The 21,841-nt window shown below is 42.3% G+C and overlaps 1 protein-coding gene across 2 annotated transcripts in view; it reads right to left on the bottom strand.

The window, feature by feature from the left end:
* Nucleotides 1–21,841, bottom strand: part of macrod2 (mono-ADP ribosylhydrolase 2) — a 734,857-nt gene that overhangs the window by 18,670 nt on the left and 694,346 nt on the right. The window contains exons 10-13 of one of the 2 annotated variants that reach the window (XM_080739775.1): nt 18,034–18,078; nt 17,492–17,536; nt 13,182–13,286; nt 11,063–11,131 (exon numbers count right to left, since the gene is read on the bottom strand). In XM_080739775.1, the coding sequence (XP_080595901.1) occupies nt 11,063–11,131; nt 13,182–13,286; nt 17,492–17,536; nt 18,034–18,078 (264 nt within the window). The remainder of the gene's footprint in view (nt 1–11,062; nt 11,132–13,181; nt 13,287–17,491; nt 17,537–18,033; nt 18,079–21,841) is intronic. The other variant, XM_080739776.1, reaches the window with a different exon arrangement.

Below are 21,841 nucleotides of genomic sequence, written 5' to 3'. Positions count from 1 at the left end.
ATTTGAGGATGGACCACTCCTGCAAACTTCAGATCCCAAGCTTAGCCAATCAGGATGGAATATGAAGAATCTGACAGATTTGTCTTGATCACATAACTAGAGAATGTGTTTGGATTTGCGTGATGTTTGGACAAAATATGTAGGAGTAATATCCAAAAATGTGTTTAGCAAAAATCTGCCTCCTGGTGGCGCTATAATAGGTCAATGTGAAATATTTGGGAAGATATTCTTCATGCCACGGACGGACGGACGGACGGACAAACAGTACTCATCCTGGCATACAATAAATAACTAGGCTACATAAATAAATATATAAAGATTATATACTGTACACAGAACGAAAATATGTTTAACCACTATTTAACCAATTTTTCTTTGAAAGTTTTTGCCTATAATGACATGCGACAAAATAAAAATAAATAAAATAAACTTCAAAATGTTTAAAGAAGAAAGCAAGAGAAACGTTAGGAATGGTGAGCTCCAACAGTGTCAGTCCTCTCATAGCAGGAACTTTTTAGCTGCATGCTCTCTCTATGCTGCACTGAAATTGAAATGGCTGTGATAGCCTGCTGCGTCCATCTATCTGTCTGTCCCTCCCAACCCTCTCTCTTCCTCTTCATCTGCCCCGCGGGGGGCATCGTGGCTGGCTTTAGTATCCCATTACAGAGCCAGTCCCCTGGCTGTCTGTGGCCTGCTCTCGGTCACATCCAGGTAAAGAGGCCTCTACTCCCATAGCATCCACAGTAGAATCCTCCCACACAGACACACAGCGGCTCTCTCATCCCACAATCAGCCACCAACAGCGGCCAGCTTTCGAGTGCTGGAAGCTAGGAGGAAACGACTTCTAATGATTGATTGAAAGTCCAGGCAGCACCCCGGTCAGCCGCGAAACCATTGCAGAGATATTTGCTTTTTCACATTCAGGTTCATACTGAGAGCAGAATTTGAATGCCATAAGGGTTGTTTTGGCCCAAAAAAAAAATAATAATAATAAAAAAAAGAAATGCTAAACTGTGTTCATCATGGGCACTGTCAAAGCACAGTAGGAAACGGCAGCATAGAATAGTCATTTTTAAGCTCGTGTCAGTGTTATACTGTACCCAATGTTTGTGTTTCGCGGGGACAACTTTGCCAACAGTTTGATTGAAGGGAAAGATGAGCTGTTGTTTCAATAAACTCCTTGGCACAGTATTCGGGCAAATATTAAATCTTACTTTTGGATCTAAGACACTAGATATCGACTCCAGCAGGAGAATCACACTGCGTGAAGGAAAAACAACCCAAGATTTATTAAATAAATCTGAGCCTAAAGCAAGGAGGAATATATTTTATTCCTAGCTTTAGGCTGAGAGAGCCTTATTTTTAATTTATGGGTGTTCATTGAGCTTAGTTCTCCAAACTTAACTAAAAATAGGCTCTCTATAGATATTCAAAACACAATAACAAAAAAAAAAGCCTCGGTTTCCATTTTATAGCATGTTATGAATATTCAAAATAAAGGTTCTTAGATTCTTAGCGTTTATAACACCCTAAATATTAGACTGAGAATCATATTCCCTCTGCGAGGTGAAGACTCATACTGTACATATGGATATTATTAATGTGCCTGGGGCATAGCCTTCAATATAAATATATATATATACTAATATATACTAATATATACAGTGTGTGTGTGTTTGTGTGTGTGTGTGTGCCTGCATGTGTGTGTGTGCGTGCGCGCGTTAGTGTGAGAGAGAGAGAGAGAGTTTTGGCTTCTTTACGTACAACTTCTGTCACACACATGAATATCAATGACGCCAGAGTATTTCTAACACACTGCAGCAGCATGGTTTTAATCCACTTTAAAGGGAACTTTATTACATTTATTTCATATTTTATGTAAATGTGAAAGTCAGAAACAACGGTGTCACAACAACCAGCCACTCGTTGAAACGAGCTTGTTCCATGCAGACTGACACGAGAGAAGTGTGGGGTCCGATGTTCACATGTCCTCTACTCCTCACAACAGAATGGCAGGGGATTCATGTTCACTTAATTGTTCACAAGATATTGAATGCTTTAACTATTGAAAAATAGCAGATATACAAGCTCACAGCGCGGCACCGAGTGCCGCGCTGCGAGCTTGTAGATCTGCTATTTGCTTTGTAACTCAAATTTTGCTTCTGGGGGGTCCCTGGAACTAAATATTTTGAGATGGGGGTCCGTCGCCAAATACATATTATTTTGGGGGTCCTTCACGTGAAAAAGTTTGAGAACCACTGGCATAGTAGTCTCTCAAGAACAGACTAACTGAGCTCCAGTTATGTGAAAAGGACCTTTTTCTTTGAATATGGATAGCCAGATTGCTGACATAGAAAAATAGGGTTTTTCCAAAAACCTTCAAATTTTCATGATTTTTCAAAAATAGCAGATCTACAAGCTCGCAGCGCAGCACTCGGTGCCGTGCTGTGAGCTTGTATATCTGCTATTTTTCAATAGTTAAAGCATAAAATAATAATACACTATAATGTGTACCCGTTCTAAATGGGTTACGTAGAACCAGTACTGAAATTCAAGCTCTGTATTGAGCGAGTCTTTACAGCGTTGTGACTGAGCTAAAAGCCTGAACTATACAAGCAAATTAAAACAAACTGAGTGTACAGTGTAAACAACAGATGGAATAGTTGGAATGAACCAATATGTCTGATCTTAAGCCACGATGCTGTTAAGCAGCAGCCTACAGTGTCTAAAGTATACAGTATAGACCGAGCAGACATATGCGCAGAGCTTAGCAGTGATTACCATTAACGCATTATAATGATGATGAGAGTGAATACTAATAAAGCGCGCGTGAATAAAGTGTTTTTTTTTTCCTGAGCTCTGCAGTATTCAGTGCGACCGACGCTGGAGTTCAGATGTTTAGCTGTGAGATCCTCACAACAGCATGTGAGATATTGCCATTATGTGAGAGAAGCGCGGTGTGAAAGTAGGCATGACAGAAGCAAACGTGTGAATGCACAAGCTGTTTGGTGGATGTCGGCGCCGTCGGGTGGAAACCTTGCATCTACCGTACAGTGAGTGGTGTAAAGTAACTAAGTAAGTACTGTACTTAAGTACAATTTTGAGATATTTGTACTTTACTTGAACATTTCCAATTTCCAATAATTTTACTTGTACTCCACTATATCTCGGATCCAAATTTTGTACTTTTACTCCACTACAATTATTTGAAAACTATATAGATATACCTTATACCTATAAATGATTTTATTAAATATATAATTAACCACTTTACACCTCCATTTTACACCTAGGCTATTTGAAAATAGACGATCTATGAGCTCACAACACATTGCGATCTGCTAGATCTGCTATTTTCAAACATTTGTGGTACTTTTACTTTTGTTGTAAAAAATAGCCGATGTACAAGCTCAGTGCATCACTTGTAGATCTTCTATTTTCACTATTTACTGGAAAATGTCCTTCCATTTCTTGATAAGTAACGGTTTGGGACATGTGAGGTTTCCCCCCAGCAGCTACGCCTATACAGAAGGAGCACGTCATTGACACATCTCAACTACAGGACAAAGAAAAATCCGGATGATAATATCTTCACACAAATTATCTTTGTGTGGTTCTCTCCCCTGATTGGATAAACTAGTAGGCTATCCTCCAGACCTGAGAATGCATTTTCTGATTATTAAAAGCTGGAGAGATGTATAGAATATATAGACCTTTAAATAAAATATCACTTATACCACCATGGCGCCTTTACAAGGTTTGGCTATATTATATGAGGCTTAAGTGGTCTGATGAGAGGACAGATGTAACCAAATGCACCTAAAGGTCAGTTTGATTATATTTGTACGGTCTTATTATATTTGTACGGAGTTAATTAGCCCTAATGATTTTACACTGCACTTACTGTATACAGTAAAGTATTGGTCTTATTGGTGCCAAAGAAAACAACAGTCAATACAATATCTTGGCAGATGCTTATTTCAACCCAGCTATCCTTTCAGGTTTGCCCTCAGTGAAAAGTAAGACACTTCTTATTGCGACCGTAGGTCGCATTTACTATCAAAACCTGCACAAACTGTGAGTGAGTCCGTCAGTCCGTCCGTCAGTCTGTCTGTCACACCTCACACGTCACACTTTTTCCCTGCTTATATCTCCGCAACCGTTGCCCCGATCCATGCCAAATTTTGCACACACGTTCCTTGGCTGCCAAACTACAACCTCCAAGGACCCCCGGAGCTCCAGGGACCCCCAGGTCCCTGGGGGACCCCCAGATGTAAAAAATGACCAAATGCGCAAACATGACCAAATGACCACCCCAACGGGGCTGCTCACGGGGAATTCCCGGGGACCACCGACTCCTGGTGCTCCAGAACGGATGCAAAAGTGGTGGCGCCCCCAGTGGAGGACCCCCTACACTGCAGCTCACATAAAATGCCGTAACTCCGGCTAGGAGCGACCGGGACAGCCGGGGCCGGTACCTATTCGTCCGCCTTGCCGGCGCGGAGACCCCACCTCATTTCTCACATGGCCCTCTTCTAGCGCCACCATGAGGCTGATTCTTGCAAAACACATTTTTGGCCACTGCTCCTACAATTTTCACCCTAAAATCACGCAAATCGGTACACAGTATGTCTACACTCATCCCATCAACATGAATCTGTCCCATATAGCGCCACCTCCAGGCCGATTTTTAAAAACACATTTTTGGACACTGCTCCTACAGATTTTGCCCTAAAATCACGAAAATCACTACACAGTATGTCTACACTCATGTCATCAACATGGACCAGGAAGATTTTGGCAAAACACATTTTTGCCCTATTTGTGGAGATAAGTGACCTACGGTCGCTTATCTCCCGATTAGGGAGCCTTACTGGTTTATCTTCCCTTCTGTTGCTATACTATAGCTATCTTTTTTGGAGCTGTGTGCAGCTCCCTATACGTGGCTGTGTGGGTCTGTGTGTGTGTCTGTCTGTGTGTGTGTCTGTGTGTATGTAGCCTGACTTCGGCGCGTAACTAGTGCCGCACCATTTACGCCACTCGCGCAATATATACATCAAAATGTGCGGCTCGGCCGGGAATGGTGTTCTATTACCTTTCGTTCCGATCCGCCTTACCATGCCAACGTAATCGGCAAAAAACGACGCTTAATTGTCCCCATTGACTTATAATGGGACAATGCAAGAAATCACTTTCAAGTATTTTTCTCTCGTAAACCATAGGAGCTACAGTTTCAAACCTCGGAGAGGAGATTCATAATGATTTTAAGAATGAATCCAAAAATAATTACATCACTCGGCCTCATGGTGGCGCTATAACGGCCCACTTTACGTTTTGCCCCGTAACTCTTGAACCCTAGATCGGAAAATTAAAATTCTTTTTTCCCTGGATTCCTTGGGTCAAGACGCATCTCCCCATATAGGCCACGCCCATTTGCGCCAGGATAGATTTTCCGCCATCTTGAATTTTCTCCAAAACACACTTTTTGCTCCTTTTCCTACATATTTTCTTCAAATGTCACAAAAATCGGTACACATGATCTACACACACACACACACACACACACACACACACACACACACACACACACACACACACACACACACACACACACACACACACACACACACACACACACACACACACACACACACACACACACACACACACACAGCTCCACTTCACACGGGTGTGATTTTTCCCCTCAGGCTGTCAGAGCTCAGAGCAAGGACCCAGCTGTCTTTAACCTGTAAATACCTGCTTCACATAGCACATGTTTTGTGTGATTGTGTGTGTGTGTGTGTGTGTGTGTGTGTGTGTGTGTGTGTGTGTGTGTGTGTGTGTGTGTGTGTGCACGTGTCAAAATCTGTATCAGAAAAGACAGAGGCAACACACATTATGTAGTAAGTAGGGGGTCTCTGCTTCATCATTCTATCACCTCAGGCATACATCGGCAACTGGCGGCCCGGGGGCCACATGCGGCCCCCACCTTCACTTAATGCGGCCCGCAGGTTGATACCGGAATACTGATATATTATTGATTTCAGCTGTTACAATTCCAAACATGACCTGCTTTAATTCCGTCAGCTTAATGACTAGTAGTATTAAAATGTATTTTTTTTTATGTCCAATGTATTTGTATTTAAGTTCATAAAGTTAACATGAGTATATAAATACATGCGTTGGAAATTAAATCATAATGTTACATTTCAGGATTCCAATTTAAAAATAACAAGAAATAATTCACGATTCCAATTCAAAAGAAGCAAAAATAGCCGATCTACAAGCTCAATCTGCTTGTTCTTCTTTTGTATGATACTAGAATGACGTAGGACGCAACAATATTCAATGTGGCCCCTGAGTGACGGTGGAAATATAGTGGCCCTCGCCATCATCAAAGTTGCCCACCCCTGACCTAAGGGGTCCTGAGCCTGAGACACGTCCAAGACCACAGGTGTATTATTATGCTTGCCTATGATCTTTCCCTACATCCAGGGGCGTCACAAGGGGTAGGAAAGTGGGACTGAGTTAACTGGGGCCCAAGGTGGAGGGGCCCTAATAACTTTTTCTATTGAAAAATAGCAGATATACAAGCTCACGAGCTTGTAGATCTGCTATTTTTGAAAAGTTGTGAAAATGTGTGAAAATCTTTGAATATATGTATTTTTTAAGCGAACATTTCTAACTCAAATTTAGCTTCTGGGTGGTCCCTGGATCTAAATATTTTGAGATCGGGGTCCGTGGCCAAACACATATCATCATGGGGGTCCTTGACATAGGTTTCTTGCACACATTTTCAAGATTTTTCAAAAATAGCAGATATACAAGCTCGCAGCGCGGCACTCGGTGCCGCGCTGTGAGCTTGTATATCTGCTATTTTTCAATAGTTAACATTCATGGGGGGCCCGCAGTGAATCCTTGTACCCAGGGCCCATAATTTGGTGTGACGCCCCTGCCTACATCAACAGACATTACACAGACAACGTCTACGTCTATGTCTGTGTAATGTCTCTGTAGGTCTGCTTTATATCCCCAGAACCAGCACTAAGCGTGGAGAAGCAACCTTCCGTTTTTATGTACCACATTATCTGGAATAAACCCCAAGAAAATGACAGGTTTGCTACAACTCTCAGTTCTTTTAAATCACAACCTAGACACCTTTCTATTTGCTGCTGCCTTTTATTTGGTTTAATTATTTATTATTAATTATTCTTCAGCACTTTAATTTTACTTTCTTATTTTACAGTTTTATGTTCATTTCCTTGACCTTTAGCCTTACTGTATTCAATGTCCTTAAAATGTATACTGTGTTCTGTGCGCTGTGTTTTTGAATAAGTGTCTCCTATTAAGGAGATCACTTATTCCTACCTGCCATTTCATTACTCCTTTCAGTGTAGCTAGTATGAGCTCTACAGCCATAATGCCTCCTGCATGATTACAGCTATTATTTTTAATAAGAGAGCTTGGGAGCCATTTGGTCTCATCCTGAGATTAGCCGACAGAAAGTGGCTAACCCAGGTTGCCCTGTGCTGTACTGTGAGACTGGATGACATTCAGAGTTCCAGTAAACACAGCAGTGACAAAGTACTGCTTCACATAAGCAAAAGTTACAAGACTCTATTAAAGATGGGGTGCCATGATTCTTTCCCCCCTAAAACATGATGATCAGTTATTATGATTATACTAGGAGGAAGATTGTCTTCCAAAAAAGTGTACAGAAAGAGTTAAAATTAAGTTGGCCGCACCCACCCGTTCATTAAAGGGGAAGACCACCCATTTTCAAAATTGAACTATGTCATTAATATACCTTAGAGGAGTTGTGTGGAAATAGAAAGTTCCCCCTCTTCTGTGTTGCCTAGAACTGGAGGATTGATTTTGGGGTTTGTATTGCAAATTACAACTTGATGACACCACACATTGTACTTTACAATACAAACCCCAAAATCAATCCTCCAGTTCTAGGCAACACAGAAGAGGGGGAACTTTTTTTTAATTTCCACACAACTCCTCTAAGGTATATTAATGACATAGTTCAATATTGAAAATGGGTGGTCTTCCCCTTTAAGTATGCCTGGTTTCAGGTGGGTGGTGACCCAGTTGAAGTTAGCCACACCCACAGTGTTGGGTGTATGGTAAAAAGGGAGGGGATGATTTTATGATGTCATTAAATCAGTGTTTTTCGATCAGGCCTTTTGACTTTCCTGTGTATTTTTGGTTACTTCCTGAAAGCCTCTGAGTCAAAAGGCTCAACTGAATATATACTGATATAATGACATCATAATATCCTCCCCTCCCCTTTGCACCATCCGACAACATATGTGGGTGTGGCTAACTTCAGCTGGGTCACCACCCACCTGACAACCAGGCATACTTAACTGAACAGGTGGGTGTGGCCACATAAAACTATAATTTTAACACTTTCTGTATACACTTTTTGGAAAGAAATCTTACTCCAAGTATAATCTTAATACCTGGTGATTATGTTGCAGGGGGGAAACATCACGGCACAATGTCTTTAAAAAAAATCAACACACTGTGTTGTGAGCTTTCAGAGGAACTATTTTCACCATGCAACTAATGGTTATTAAGTAAAGGTATTATTTCTGAATAGTGGTCCTTTTCAAAGTTTTAGAACATTGATCCACAATTGAAGTTACATGTTGAAGGTGGTCCATTTAGCCGTGTCTAATCTAATGATAAAGCGTCACAACAGCGTCACCGTGGACTGAAGACTCACCTCCGTGGACTGAAGACTCACCTTTTCAGACTCCACCTAAACCCTTAGCACTACAGTAAAATCAATGACCATACATGAAGCTAGTTAGCATTTGTTTTTGTTTTTTAGGTTCTTTAGAACTTTGATTATATTGTGTTTTTCTCTAGATAGATATCCATTTACATTGTTGCGACCGTTAGGGAGCAGTTTACTACCAAAACCTCCACCGGCCGTCCGTCCGTCCGTCCGTCCGTCCGTCCGTCGGTCACACGTCACACGTCACACCTTTGTTTGTGTACGGTGTAATGTCATATATCTTCAGTATGACATCACACCACATGTGTACACAAACCTTTGTGTACGTTGCTGTGGCAACAGTCTGTTGTTGCTGGTCTGTTAGTGTACGTTAGCAACCACCTTAGCAACCATGGTTTTACCCTAGCAACCAACTGTTTACCCTAGCAACCAAATGTTTACCATAGCAACCATGTTTTTTTACCCTAGCAACCAACTGGGCATAAAAGGGATTCTGTTAGGGATCTCCATATATGGGCATAAAAGGGATTCTGTTAGGGATCTCCATATATGTGCATAAAAGGGATTCTGTTAGGGATCTCCATATATGGGCATAAAAGGGATTCTGTTAGGGATCTCCATATATGGGCATAAAAGGGATTCTGTTAGCTGTTAGTGATCTCCATATATGGGCATAAAAGGGATGCTGTTAGGGATCTCCATATATGGGCATAAAAGGGATTCTGTTAGGGATCTCCATATATGGGCATGAAAGGGATTATGTTAGGGATCTCCATATATGGGCATAAAAGGGATTGTATCCCAGATGATGCCCTGTTAGGAGATCCACACTAACAGAATCCATATATGGTCCTACCGACAGCTGCTATAAGCCAACCCTGGCGATAAGGTCTGAGTCGAAGAAATGCTTCTTTCCTGGCAAGAATTGCCCCTTTATACTGTAGGGCTCGTTTGTGTATTGTATGACATCACGCCACATCATCGGCTGAGGACTGTGTGATGTCATCATATCTCCATATATGGAGACATAAGTTGCTCATGCCCAAATATGGGCTGGTGAGGTCAGACTTAGTGTGATGCGTAGGTTATCTCCATATATGGAGATTCAACTTCAATGAGTAACCATGGCAAACTGTCAACTGCCCGTATGTCTTGATAATTGGTAAAACAAACTTTTGGCCTATTTGTGGAGATAAGCGACCAACGGTCGCTTATCTCCCGATTAGGGAGTCTTACTGGTTATATTGCTGTTAATGTACTGACTTATTATCTTGTTTATTATTGTGATGTTTTTTATCTGCTATTGTAAGTCGCTTTGGATTAAAAGCGTCTGCTAAATGCCTAAACTGTAAACTGTAAAATGGAAATACCAGCACCTCAAAATACTGCGAATGTAGAACCTTAACCTGTACCAGGCAGGCCCCATCTCCTCACCGAACACAATCTGCCATCTGGAATGAGACCCTGTTTACTGCATGCCACTCCTTTCAGCAGCACAACAGTCACTGATAACCCTGAGACAGAGATGGACGCCTCCAGGCGTGGCCCAGGCACAATCAACAGGCAATAGGGGAAGTGAAGCCTCCCCGTGATGGAGAGACTTGAGCGTCAGGAAGACGTTTTTTTCCCGATGCCCATTCAGACAAGAGGATGGAGAGGCTATCTCAGATAGATCGATCTGAAAGGCTCACTCTCTCCCTAAATTAATTGAATGTCAGTCAACGTGAGGGCGGAAATGGAGGAGTGGAGGAGAATGACTGAGACCTCAGCACTTTCTGCAGAGGCAGCAGGAGGAGACAGGGCGGCTCAGGGTTCAAGTTTTCTGCCCAGCACATCTCCAAGATATATACGATTACATCAGCGACAGCGTGAGTCGCCGTAAAACTTTAGAAAATAAGACATCCCGCGTTGGTCTACACTCTACAGATACCTTTAACAGAGTTCTTATACAACAGGTTCATGGGAACGTAGCGTTATTACGACGTTCGATAGTGATAGACGTCACATACGTCCGACGCTGGTGAATGCTAACCTGGTTAATGCTGACCTGCCGACACTTGTGAATGCTAACCTGGTGAATGTTAACCTGGTGAATGCTACTATGCCTAAACCTAACCCTTACCTCAGTAAAACTATGCCTAAACCTAACCCTAACCCTTAGTCGGACTAATGGGATGTCGAAATATCAAGATTGTACCAGGTTCATGCTGTTTCGTCAGACTACTGCAGGCATTGCTGCAAAAAGCACCAATGCTATATTAGTTTGGATGGTCTTGCTGTGTGGTTGGTTGATGGAGTGGAGTGACTTACCTTCCATTTCCTGAGTACACTGTCCTGTGTCCTCTTCTTTTGCCTCGTCGGCTTGGTGCTCTGCCTCTGCTTGAGACACAAACACAAGCTCTGATTTGTTTCCTTACATCATACAGTACAGTACTGTACTTTCTCACACACACACATACGCACACAAACACTTGTAAGAAGCCTCAGGGCGACAAGCAAGGGCGAAGTCGCGCCATGTCTTGGACATCTGGCCAGTGATGTATATTGGACCAGTTACCCATGTACTTCTTCTTTCGTGTATCATGCTGACTCAGTTATTCGTTATGTGAAAGTCCTATGACGTCTATGAAATCTACATCATACATACAATCCCTTTTGTGCCCATACATGGAGATCTGCCTTGGCCATATATGGATTCTGTTAGTGTGGTATGTGGCCGATGTGGCCTCCATATATGGGCATTCCCATACGAAGTCCTGTTAGACATGGGCTTAATATTGATGACATCAGGGCACTCCATATATGGGCATAAAAGGGATTCTGTCAGTGTGGTTCCCCTGACATCACAGAGCATGATGTCAGAGCGGCAAACCCAAACACTGTAAAAACGTGTACACGTCCAGAACGTCCAGACGGAGTCATGATGTGCCGCTTCACACACTAAACTGTGACCTTCGGTCGCAATGATGTGTCGTTTCACATACTAAACTGCGACCTTCGGTTGCAATAATAGTATATATATATACATGGGCACATTAATAATATCCATATGTACAGTTTGAGTCACCACCTTGCAGAGGGAATTATGATTCTCAGTCTAATATTTAGGGTGTTACAGTATAAACCAAGGCTTCTCTCTCTCTCACGCGCGCGCGCGCGCGCACGCACGCACGCACGCACGCACACACACACACACACACACACACACACACACACACACACACACACACACACACACACACACACACACACACACACACACACACACACACACACACACACACACACACACACACACACACACAGGCAGTGAATCTGTTCACCAATGTCTTTGATCAATCAGCTCAGCTGCGTATGTTTGCGGCAGCAAATGCATGCTTGCATGCAAATCTGTCTGTGTTTTAGGGCTCCTGTGACAGGAGCAGCGTGATGCTGGTCATAGTTGATCCCGGTTCCTCCTTATTTGGTTTCGGCCATGCTTTGTGCAGGAGGTTTTGAGGCGGGCGGACGAGAAACACAAAACCAAAACTAAAAACTCCAGTCCTTTGCTAATATAGCACCATATGAAAACTATGTGGCTTCAGATCACTGGCAAACATAATTTAATTATAATTATTATGTTGTACAAGGCCCCCATTTTATAGCACTTGACAAGCGGAATTTCCTTGAGGCGATGATAAAGTCAACCTTGAACCTTGGAGAGCCGGTAACTGTGTAAATCTCGCTGGGAGTCGACAGAGAGAGAAGTGGCATTGCTAAGCGGTGAAATGTACATCACGATTACTGTGGTCATTGACTGACTGTTACTGAATAGAATTTGAAGAGTTGGGAGAAATGGGCGATTGCCAAAGTGAGTCAGTACTTTCAAAGGGTGATAACCTTTAATAACCACATCTACAGTTTGTGATTCACAAATGGAATAGCTTCCTTTTGATTTGACACTTACTAGCTGCCAGACGGGTAATGTTTGTTTTATTAAAGGAAAAAGCAAGTTTTACAAAAAAATGCTTGAACTTGTAATTGTTCCCTGAGAGTCAAAAATGTCTCTCGTGTCCAAATTATTGGGTTACGTTGCATCCCAATTGCCCTAGTATAAAAGCCCTAAACCATCTATTAGAGTTCCATTATCGGTAAAACAAATGTATTTCCAACAGCTACTTGTACTGGGTCTTTGATTTCTCTCAAAAGCTAAATTGTAGCTCCTTGCCTCCCACAATCCCATCTGTGTGGTAACAGATCACACCTGTGTCTGCTCCATGGTGGACCTGGTGACTGCACAATGAGATGGGAGGCAACATCAATTCTTTCCACCTTCTTATGTGCGGCTACACAGTTTTATACATCAGGTGATGAAACACAGCCTTCTCATGTGGGCTACACACAGTTTTATATCAAATGATGAAACACTCGCGCGGCCTCTCGCACAAACCTTTGTCTTCATCTTTGTCCGTGTCGGCAATGGCGTCATCTTCTTCGTTTTCGTTTATATCTTTCTCCTTCTGGTCGTTGGGTTCATCATGGCCTGAATCTTCATCTGGAGGTAAGCCAACAATGGAATACAAAAAAAAAAAAAAAAGCTTTGAAGGGTGAATTCAAGGTTACAGTTAAAGCGTAAACATTATACGCTTGCAACAAAAGGCAGGAAACAAGGCCAGACTGTTGGTACAGGCAGAAATTGCCCAGAGATGCTTCAGACTAATGGGTTGACTGCTCTATTCCCATTTTGGCAAGAAGAAAATTAGGTAAAAAACAGAAATAAATGGTCTATAGAGAAAGTCGCGCTACAAAATAATAAACCTTACAAACACAACTAGCCTTACACTGATCTGTGGTCTCATTCTCATTTGTGATAATAAAAAAAAAACACCGATATACGGACGCGCGCGCGCACACACACACACTGCGATGGAACAGACTAATTTTTGGTTGGAGGTAGCAGGTGCTGTTTTGAAGCTGTGGGTATACCTAGCTGAAACAGTCTCTGTCTGTCGAGAGCATAATTACATATCTCAGGCCTCGGCCAGCATCCCATGGCACCATTTGCTTTAACTCTCCCTTTGAATATCTACAAAATTCATGTTCAGAGAGGCTGAAGGCTGTATCTGTCAAATCTCTGGATGGGATTTGAATAAAACACAAACAGGGAGTCGAAGCGCTGCAGACTGCCAGTATGCAAATGTAGAATCTTAATTATATCTCGGCAGCACGGCAGAAAAATGGAGAATAGAGAAATGGCTCTCACTCTAAGTTAATGGTTGCAGGCTAAAACGCAGGTGTGCGTGCACGGCACGCATACACGCACGGCACGCACGCGCACGCACATGTGCATGCGTGGTATGAACTCTGAGTTCTGCACGACACAACTCAATACAGCACGACACAACACTAGAGAGCGTTGTGTCCCTCCAGTCTTACTGCCTGTCTAAGGCGTGTTATGAAGACAATGTTTTGGGGTTGTGTGAATAAGAAAACGATACATTTTAACAGCGATATACGATACATGGACGATATTGGTTCATTCATGATTTAAAATCTAACTAGTAACTGTTTAACAAAGAAATTAAATGAATGTGTGAAATGTGTCAGGAAAAAAACATTATTAGGATATAAATAAGTAAACACAGTGATTCTCTGGCAAATACATTGTATTTCAACACATTATGGACAAACCCGCAACTTGACATGAACACAGAAATAATTAGACCCCTATTTAAAAAAAAGTCTTACCAAATACAAGGCACAAGTACTTAGTATCCATACAACCGATTATTTGCACTGCAAAACGATTCAATACCGATACGATACGATAACAAGCCAAACAATAGGACATTTTGCTGTTTGCATATCGCTATATATAGATTGTTGAAAATTAAAATAAAATTTCGATTACTATATTGTTACACCCCTAATGAAAAGCCATGTTGTGAGCACTATAGGACAAACATGATGTTACAGTTTCATAGTCTAAATACCTTTGCACACACAGGGTCCGATTTTCAGCACGAAAAAAACAAACAAATAATGAACACGTGGTGTCTCTGTGACCTCATGCACAGCGGTTCAGAATCTTTCCGTGTGTAAAATCGGACCCTGCGTGCAAAGGCCTTAATACTTTGCAATATGTACAGTATCCCTCAGTAGATTCTGCATATAATTCTGGAACAGATTCCTGTCATGCACAGTTAATTCCTTGGGTCAATGATGTTTGTATCACCAGTCAATCAAATCTGCTAAGAGTTGGGTTTTTGCTGCCCCCAGGCGTATTGCGAGTCCTTTGCATGAGGAAGCATGCCCTGTAATGTCATTGACATTACAGCTCAGCAAGTCGACAGTCAATTTTACATGAAACTGAAAAGTAATAGCATGTAGGCTGCGATGTACACAGCCATATCTGAAGGTGACAGACCATGGCAGCATAGTTTCAGGAATGAGACCTCAGTTCTGTGTGTGACTGTGCGTGTGTGTGTGCGCGAGCGCATGTACATGCGTGCGTGCGTCTCTCTCTCTCTCTCTGCATTCGGTGATGGAGAAAGAGAGAGAGAGAGAGACAGATTAGTCTTTCAAACCATACAAACGCATGACAAACATTGAATTCAGTAGGGACGTCCCGATCAAATCATCCAAGACATGTTATGTTCAAACCCAGCATGCTTGTTCAGTTACAGTATATGTGTTTTCAAGACGGCACACTGTATTAGGCTATATATATTTCTTTTTGGTGCATGCATTTGTGTCTACTCTAAACTCTGTCAAAGTGGCTAAAGACTGATTTAAGACAGCTTGGACATGGTTGGATGTGCGTGGACATGAAGACTCGTGATTTGGGGGTTTTGGATCTCATTTGGGGGTTTTGGATCACAATGCGTTGTGATGCATTGTGAGCTTGTAGATCTGCTATTTTCAAAAGACTTTAATACATTTTATTTGGAAACTTGTGAAACGGGACATTCTGTATAAGGAGTATACTTAATACATTTGGTACTTTAAGTACATTTTGACATCAAACATTATTTCTGCATTGCAGTACTGATTTGAGTACTTTTTACACCTTGAATGTATAATTTTGGTGTTCATCAAACCATAACAGGAGCATTGATAGATCCCATATGCTATGTTATGTTATTATTATAATGAACTGAAATCGATCAATTTGAAAATTGCCTGCCTGGTTGAGGTACTACCACAACACAGCAGTTACATGCCATTAATCAATCAATCAATCAATCAATCAATCAATCAATCAATCAATCAATCAATCAGCTGACTCCGTTCACTCACTTGGGAGTAAATGGAGAGTTATGGAGGATGCTTCTTCATTTATTTGGCATGGTCTGACAGCTTAAGTTCACTGTGTGTTTATTACAAAGATCTTTGCTTTGTCATTACCGGTGTTTTCCCTTTGTTTTGTGCTCCCTGTGTGTTAGTTACTGCATGCATGCATGCATGCGTGTGTGCGTGCGCCGCTGCTAATACAGTATGACTAATCAAATTAGTGCTATGATCAAGGGCATGCACAGTAACATAAGCTGTGAAATGACTAAAGCCTAATTTATAGCACACTGCAGTTTTTTTTAAGTGAAAATAGCAGGTATAAAGTACAAGCTCACAAAGGCGACGTGTTGTAAGCTTGTAGGTATAATATGTTGGCTAATCTTTGTACGACAAAGAATATATAGGGCCTTAAAGGAGTAGTTCACTCCCAAAATGTTTTTTTTTTTCAATCGATTACTCACCCCATGATTATAATAAATGTACCCCCATTGATTCCGGATGGAGACCCAAATGCATTTTAGTTCGGTCGAATCCGATAGTTCTGTGACTGTGGAGAGCGGAGGTCCGTTTCTCAGTGGTTTTGTCAACTATGAAGGTTAAATAACAAATTGAGCTCCCATGCCCCTCACGAAAGGTGTGAGCAAAATGTTTGACAGCCATGCACTGAAAGTTTGTATCTCATTCACTTACTATACATTATACTATGAAGGAAAAAGATACCCCCAAAAAATCTGCTTTAAGTAGCATGTGAGGGGTCAAACTAGGGTTTTTTAATTATTCTGAATCCATTGCAAGCATTTGTTTTGCATGAAAAACTTTCCTTGGGCTAAAAACGGCCGACACAACTATGGTTTAGTGATGAGTCATCACTTTTCACAGTTTTTTTGGGTTCCGTTTTTAGCCCAAGGAATGTTTTTCATGCAAAACAAATGCTTGCAATGGATTCAGAATAATTAAAAACGAAGAGTCTGATAAATGTAGTGCATGCTGTCCCTCGCATTGCGCGTTGTGTGAACGAGTGGTGGTGATGAGTGGTGATCTCTCTGACCAGGGGCGTCACAAGGGGGGTAAAAGTGGGACTGAGTTACTAGGGCCCAAGGTGGAGGGGCCTTAATTATTTTAAACTTTAGCTATTGACAAATAGCAGATATACAAGCAGATATACGAGCTCGTAGATCTGCTATTTTTGAAAAGTCGTGAAAATGCGCAAATCTTTGAATATATTTATTTTTCAAGGGAACAATTGTAACTCAACTTTTGCTTCTGGGGTTCCCTATAACTAAATATTTTGAGATGGGGGGTCCTTGGCCAAATACATGTCATATTGAGGGTCCTTCACATGAAAAAGTTTGAGCGCCACTGACATAGAAACACCCTGTCCCCTGTCTCTGACAACAGGACATGATGTCTCCACTACCTCCCCTCTGAGCAGGCCGACTCAAACGGACTGCACTCAGTGCACTGTACCTTGGTTCTGACTCTCCATCTCCACGTCGCCGCTCTCAGCAGCTTCTAAAAAAACAGAGGGAAAAGAAAAGCGTTTTCAGCCAAGTGAGAGAAACAGCCCAGTTCACCAGTATAGTGACTGGGAGATGAAGAAGTGACTCGGCTCCTGATATCATCTCCTGACGGCCTTTTTTTCATTGTCTCTCTTTGTCACGGGCTTTGTCTGCATACTGTGTGTCACGAGAGCAATGGAACAAACCACAAAGACATGCATGAATTAAGTCCCCACCCCACCACGAAAAAAAAGCGAAGTAAGAAAAAAGACAGAGACAAAAAGTGACTTCCGAAGCCATACATAATTGAGGGATTTCTCAGTTCTGTGCTTGTGCGATAAGAGAAGCTCTTTTTTTGTTTTTTGTTTCGTATAAGAGTGGCAGCACACAGCTGACAGGCTGAAATGGAGCGGTGTGAAATTCCATTTCCAGTGACAATTGACATCAAGGAGGACTGCGTACAGCTAGAGGGCTCATAACATCTGCCACTGGTCCATGGTGGTACATTACCATTCTGCACCTCCTCCTCCTCGTCCTCGCCTGTTTCCTGTTCATCTGAAAAGAAGGGGAGAAGGCTTATGTCAGTCAAAAAAACAGAATAAAAAAACACTACACAAAGATTTAATTTCAAACAGAACACAACAGATCCATTTCAACAACAGGACTTGCGGGACAAGATACAGTATCACAGTTGTGTAATGTGGGCGGCTTTGTTTTTTTTTAGCAAAGGGCTTTAGAAAGCTGTAGCTTTGATTATAACACATTTGTGAGGGTACTTCTGTGTCAGCGATCATTTTTGGAAGCGTTGGCATCACCATTATAGAGTTGTATATACAATTTTTGGGAGACATAGCTTTTTGGGGGGGGGGGGGGGGGGGGGGCTCAGCAACTCAACATGGCATCGCTATTCTGGGCATGTCATTATACAGTAGGTGAAAATGTTGAAAGTTTTTAAAAAACTTTCTAAAGCATTTAAAATACTAGAAGCAGTGCTCTTCCGAGCACAGGTCTCCACCAGGCCGTGCGTACTGGTGGTGTTACTGTATAATAGGCCAATGTAAAAAGGGTGGCATATGTTCCTCACCTTAGATCTTTCATGGCAATCGGACGCTGCATGCATGATTTGAAGCATTGTGTTCCAAAAATGTGTTTTGCTAAAGTCTACCTAATGGTGGCGCTATAACAGGCCAATGTGAAAAAGGTAGCATTTGTTCCTTGACCTAGTGGGAATATGTGTGCCAAATTTCACGGTAATCGCAAGCTGCGTTGATGATTGGAGGCATTTTGTTCAAAAGCGGAGCAATCCTGCAAAATGTGGAAGCTAATATTAGCCAATCAGGATGGAATATGAAATATCAGACTGATCGGACTTGATCACATGACTATAGAGATACTGTGTACCGATTTGCGTGATTTTTGCATAAAATCTCAAGGAGTAATATCCAAAAATGTGTTTTACATATGTCGGCCCAAAGGTGGCGCTATAAAAGGCTGATGTGAAAAATGCAGGGCAAAGGTTTATCCTTAGCCTCTAGGGAGTGCGCTTACAAAGTGTGAAACTGATCGGTGGAGTTATAGGTAAAACCACAAATCGGCCTGTTATAGCGCCACCATGAGGCTGATTTAAAAAAAATTAAGTGGCATTTCTTCCTCGGCCTAGTGGGAACGTGTGTGCGCGATTTCATGATAATTGCACTTTGCGTTTGTGATTTGAGGCATTTTGTTCCAAACGGCTCAATCCTACAAACTTTGGAAGCCAATCTTAGCCAATCAGGATGGAATATGAAAAATCGGACAGATCCGTGTCGATCACATGACTGTCGAGAAACTGCCTACCGATTTGTAGGATTTTTGGACAAAATCTGGAAGAGTAGTGCACCGAAATGTGTTTTGCGAACATCGGCCACTAGGTGGCGCTAGAAAAGGCCCATTTGAAAAATTTAGGGCAGAGGTTCTAGATTGACATCCAGGGAGTGTGTGTGCTCACTTTGGCAGCGTCCGGGCCAACGGCGACTGAGATTAGGCGCTCACAAACTGCGAGGACGCACGGACGGACGGACGGACGGACGCACGGACGCACGCACGGACGGACGGACGGACGGAGGGGAAAACATACTCTCCCTCAGCCTTCGGCTGGTGGAGACAATAAAAGCAAAATAGAGGAAATAGCAGATCTAGAACTCCCGCGCGTATTAAAAAACTGCAGGGCTTATAAGTGAATAAACTGAGTGTCATCTTGCATCATCTCAGACAGCAGAGCTGAAATGTGATCCTTTAATGTAAAGGTGAAACAGAAGTTCAACAGTAACACGGAACAACTTTTACACGCCCAACTGCATCTGCCATCCAGCCTTCCAATATTTTCCACACATTCTTTTCAACGCTTTCTGGCACTGTCTTCCTCCGCCTGTCTTTCTGTCTCCCACACACACAAAGACACAAAGACACACAGACACAGACACACACACACACACACACACACACACACACACACACACACATACACACACACACACACACACACACACACACACACACACACACACACACACACACACACACACACACACACACACACACACACACACACACACACCAATGACATTTGGGACAAATTGAGTAAATGAAAGCCATGACACCAATAAGCGAACATGCTCCACAATGGCTATTGTGCAGCTCCTATAATTGCTTTTTTAACAAGCTGCAGAGAGAAACCATTTTTTCATATCTATGCAATTTTGCCCTGCACTCAGAACAATAAAAATGCCAGCCTCTATTTAATAGGAGAAAGACCAGTTCCACCAGAGCCTTGTGTTTGTCTCGAGTGCCTCTGTCCATCAAATAGAATGTTGGTGACACAGAGTAGATGGCAATCGTTTTTATTAATCATGATTGGCAGTGTGGGATGGAGCCACGGCCACAAGGCTGAAGAGAATACTTCACTGGGAGTGGAGGAGGTTGAGATGAATGCCTGAGTAGTTGGCCCACAGGCCAGACAAAAGGTTATACTACGTTTAGAAATTATGCACGACGGCCACGACTGCTGTATTTGTCTTCAGTGATCCCAAGCAACAATAATATGTCACATAAGACAAAGGAGCGTAAATGCTAATCTCTATGTAATTAGATCAACCCTATCCAGCTAACAGAATGGAGCCGCATTAGATTTGTGATAAAGGGCAAGAACCAAGGTATACTGGCCAGAACACACATATGCAAACACAGACAAAATCGGATTCTAGGTTGGGAACATGTGATGTCATAATGGTTTTGAGTTGAGCTGCAATCAAAGCTCAATTTCTGCACTGAGCTAAGCTTTGCTGCCACCTTGACTGAGGGTGTTCAGTCACGAGGACCAAACAGCAGGTGGCAGCATTGTCACAGCGTTTGCTTGATAGTGATACAGATAAAGTGCTGTCTCCATATTGTGTTCCAGGGTGTAATAGGAATACACTGCAGGCTGGAAGGCTGAAACAGAATGCTACATAATATTGCCTTGAAGTGTCCACATTCTCCCTGAATGCCACCAGAAATAATTCTGTATACATTTGTCTATAATTCGTTGTGTGAGTGACAGACGCTACAGTAGGCTGCGTAAATTCAAGATCCAACGCAGAGAATCACATACACACACTCTGAAACATATTATGACTTATTCATGCCCACATCAGTTACAGATGTATCACAAGGACATAAACAATTTAGAGGCTGATAGCTGGACCATACTGTACTAGCTATATAGGCTATTGTACATATTTTGCGCTCTGTTTGCCTTAAGCCTGATTTATACTTCATTGTACGACGGTGTCGTAAAACACAAAAAAATTCCAGTCTACATCCTCACAACACATCGTGATGCGAAGCAGTAGGGGCGTCACAAGAGGGGGAAAAGTGAGACTGAGTTACTGGGGCCCACGGTGGAGGGGCCTGGAATTATTTCATACTTTAACTATTGAAAAATAGCAGATATACAAGCTCACAGCTTGTATATCTGAAAAGAAGGTGCGACACCCCTGCGAAGCATCGTGAGCTTGTAGATCGGCTATTTTCATGACACTGGCCGAGTATTATAGGCTTGACCCACGGGCCAGTGCTACGAAAAGAAGACCAAATAATACGACAGCGCTCAGTGCCTTCTTCACAGCCAGTGAATGTGAATAATAATGTGAATAACATGCGGGCGCACAGAGCTACACACACTCGCGAGCGCTTTCTCAGACAGCCTAGTTACGCTCTATCTCTTCCTCTGACCCTGTCTGCTTTTCCTTCCATTAAAGCCAACTGGAGCGAAGGACAAAAAAAAAAAAAAGAAAGGAAA

The sequence above is a fragment of the Nannobrachium achirus genome (genome assembly GCF_963921795.1).
Source record: "Nannobrachium achirus genome assembly, chromosome: 13".
NCBI classification, from domain to species: domain Eukaryota; kingdom Metazoa; phylum Chordata; class Actinopteri; order Myctophiformes; family Myctophidae; genus Nannobrachium; species Nannobrachium achirus.
This window is presented reverse-complemented; position numbering and strand designations above follow the sequence as displayed.